The following is a 1,910-nucleotide window of genomic DNA, read 5'->3' on the forward strand; positions in this document are numbered from 1 at the left end:
AATTTGGGAAACAAGGGCTTGGAAATGTTGGGGAAGGAGGGGTTGGGAATATTGGGAGCGGAGGGGTTGGGAATGTTGGGGAAGGAGGGAGTTGGGAAACAAGGGCTTGGGAATGTTGGGGAAGGACGGGGTTGGGAATATTGGGAGCAGAAGGCTTGGGAATGTTGTGGAAGGAGGAATTTGGGAAACAAGGGCTTGGGAATGTTGAGGAAGGAAGGGGTTGGGAATATCGGGAGCGGAGGGCTTGGGAATGTTGTGGGAGGAGGGGTTTGGGAAACAAGGGCTTGGGAATGTTGAGGAAGGAAGGGGTTGGGAATATTAGGAGCGGAGGGGTTGGGAGTGTTGAGAAAGGAGGAATTTGGGAAAGGAGGGCTTGGGAATGTTGGGAAAGGAATGGGTTGGGAATATTGGGAGCAGAGGGCTTGGGAATGTTGTTGAAGGAAGGGATTGGGATTATTGGGAGCAGAGGGCTTGGGAATGTTGGGGAAGGAAGGGGTTGGGAATATCAGGAGCGGAGGGCTTGGGAATGTTGTCGAATGAGGGTGTTGGGAAACGATGGGTTGGGAATGTTGGGAAAGGAAGGATTTGGGAAAGGAGGGGTTGGGAATGTGGGGGATGGAGGAGTTTGGGAAAGGAGGGCTTGGGAATGTTGTGGAATGAGGGGGTTGGGAAAGGAGAGTTTGGGAATGTTGGGAAAGGAATGGGTTGGGAATATTGGGAGCAGAGGGGCTGGGAATGTTGTGGAAGGAGGGAGTTGGGAAGCAAGGGCTTGGGAACGTTGAGGAAGGAAGGGGTTGGGAATATCGGGAGCAGAAGGCTTGGGAATGTTGTGGGAGGAGGAATTTTGGAAAGAAGGGCTTGGGAATGTTGTGGAAGGAAGAGGTCGGGAAACAAGGGCTTGGGAATGTTGAGGAAGGAAGGGGTTGGGAATATTGGGAGTGGAGGGCTTGGGAATGTTGTGGAAGGAGGAATTTGGGAAACGATGAGTTGGGAATGTTGGAAAAAGAAGGGAAAGGAGGAGTTGGGAATGTTGGGGAAGGAGGCTGTTGGGAAATAGCGGCTTGGGAATGTTGGGGAAGGAAGGGGTTGGAAATATTGGGAGTGGAGGTCTTGGGAATGTTGTGGGAGGAGGGGTTTGGGAAACAAGGGCTTGGGAACATTGGGAAAGGAAGGATTTGGGAAAGGAGGGGTTGGGAATGTTGGGGAAGGAGGGGTTTGGGAAACAAGGGCTTGGGAATGTTGTGGAAGGGGGGGGGTTGGGAAACAAGGGCTTGGGAATGTTGGGGAAGGAGGGGTTTGGGAGACAAGAGCTTAGGAATTTTGGGAAAGGAAGGATTTGGGAAAGGGAGAACTTGGCATGGAGCCAGACTCTCAGGAAAAGCAGGGAGGGCCTGGAAAATCCCATCATTCCTCTCTCCCCTGGATTTGGGAAGACTCCACATGGATCCAAGTGCAGATGAGGGTGGAGGGAGGGGAGGGGGATCCGGGATGATCCCGGGGGGGATCCTCATTCCCTTCCTCATTCCCAAGAAACACCACCAGCTGCGGATCAAGATCCTGGGAGACTGTTACTACTGCATCTGCGGGCTGCCGGAATTCCGGGAGGATCACGCCGTCTGCTCCATCATGATGGGCCTGGCCATGGTGGAGGCCATCTCGTAAGGAATTCCGGGAATTCCGGAGGCGGGGAGGGGGGCAGGAATTCCCGGGATGCAGCTCGAGGGGGATTAATGGGATAAACGCGGAGTTGGAGCTGTTCTCCTTGTTCCCTTCCACCTTCTCCTTGTTCCCTTCCACCTTCTCCTCATTCCCATCCTTGTTCCCCTTGTTCCCTTCCACCTTCTCCTTGTTCTCTTCCACCTTCTCCTCATTCCCATCCTTGTTCCCCTTGTTCCCTTCCACCTTCTCCT

The 1,910-nt window shown here is 53.6% G+C and overlaps 1 protein-coding gene across 1 annotated transcript in view; it reads left to right on the forward strand.

The window, feature by feature from the left end:
* LOC113979792 (adenylate cyclase type 3-like) overlaps positions 1-1,692 on the forward strand; it is a gene marked incomplete at its 5' end in the record, with an annotated part of 3,166 nt that extends 1,474 nt beyond the window's left edge. Inside the window, one exon of the mRNA XM_027707077.1 lies at positions 1,531-1,692. Coding sequence (XP_027562878.1) covers positions 1,531-1,662 — 132 coding nt within the window. The remainder of the gene's footprint in view (positions 1-1,530) is intronic.
* Positions 1,693-1,910: the final 218 nt, after the last annotated feature.

Source organism: Neopelma chrysocephalum, unplaced genomic scaffold (assembly GCF_003984885.1).
Source record: "Neopelma chrysocephalum unplaced genomic scaffold, ASM398488v2 Primary Assembly neopelma1_88998, whole genome shotgun sequence".
NCBI classification, from domain to species: domain Eukaryota; kingdom Metazoa; phylum Chordata; class Aves; order Passeriformes; family Pipridae; genus Neopelma; species Neopelma chrysocephalum.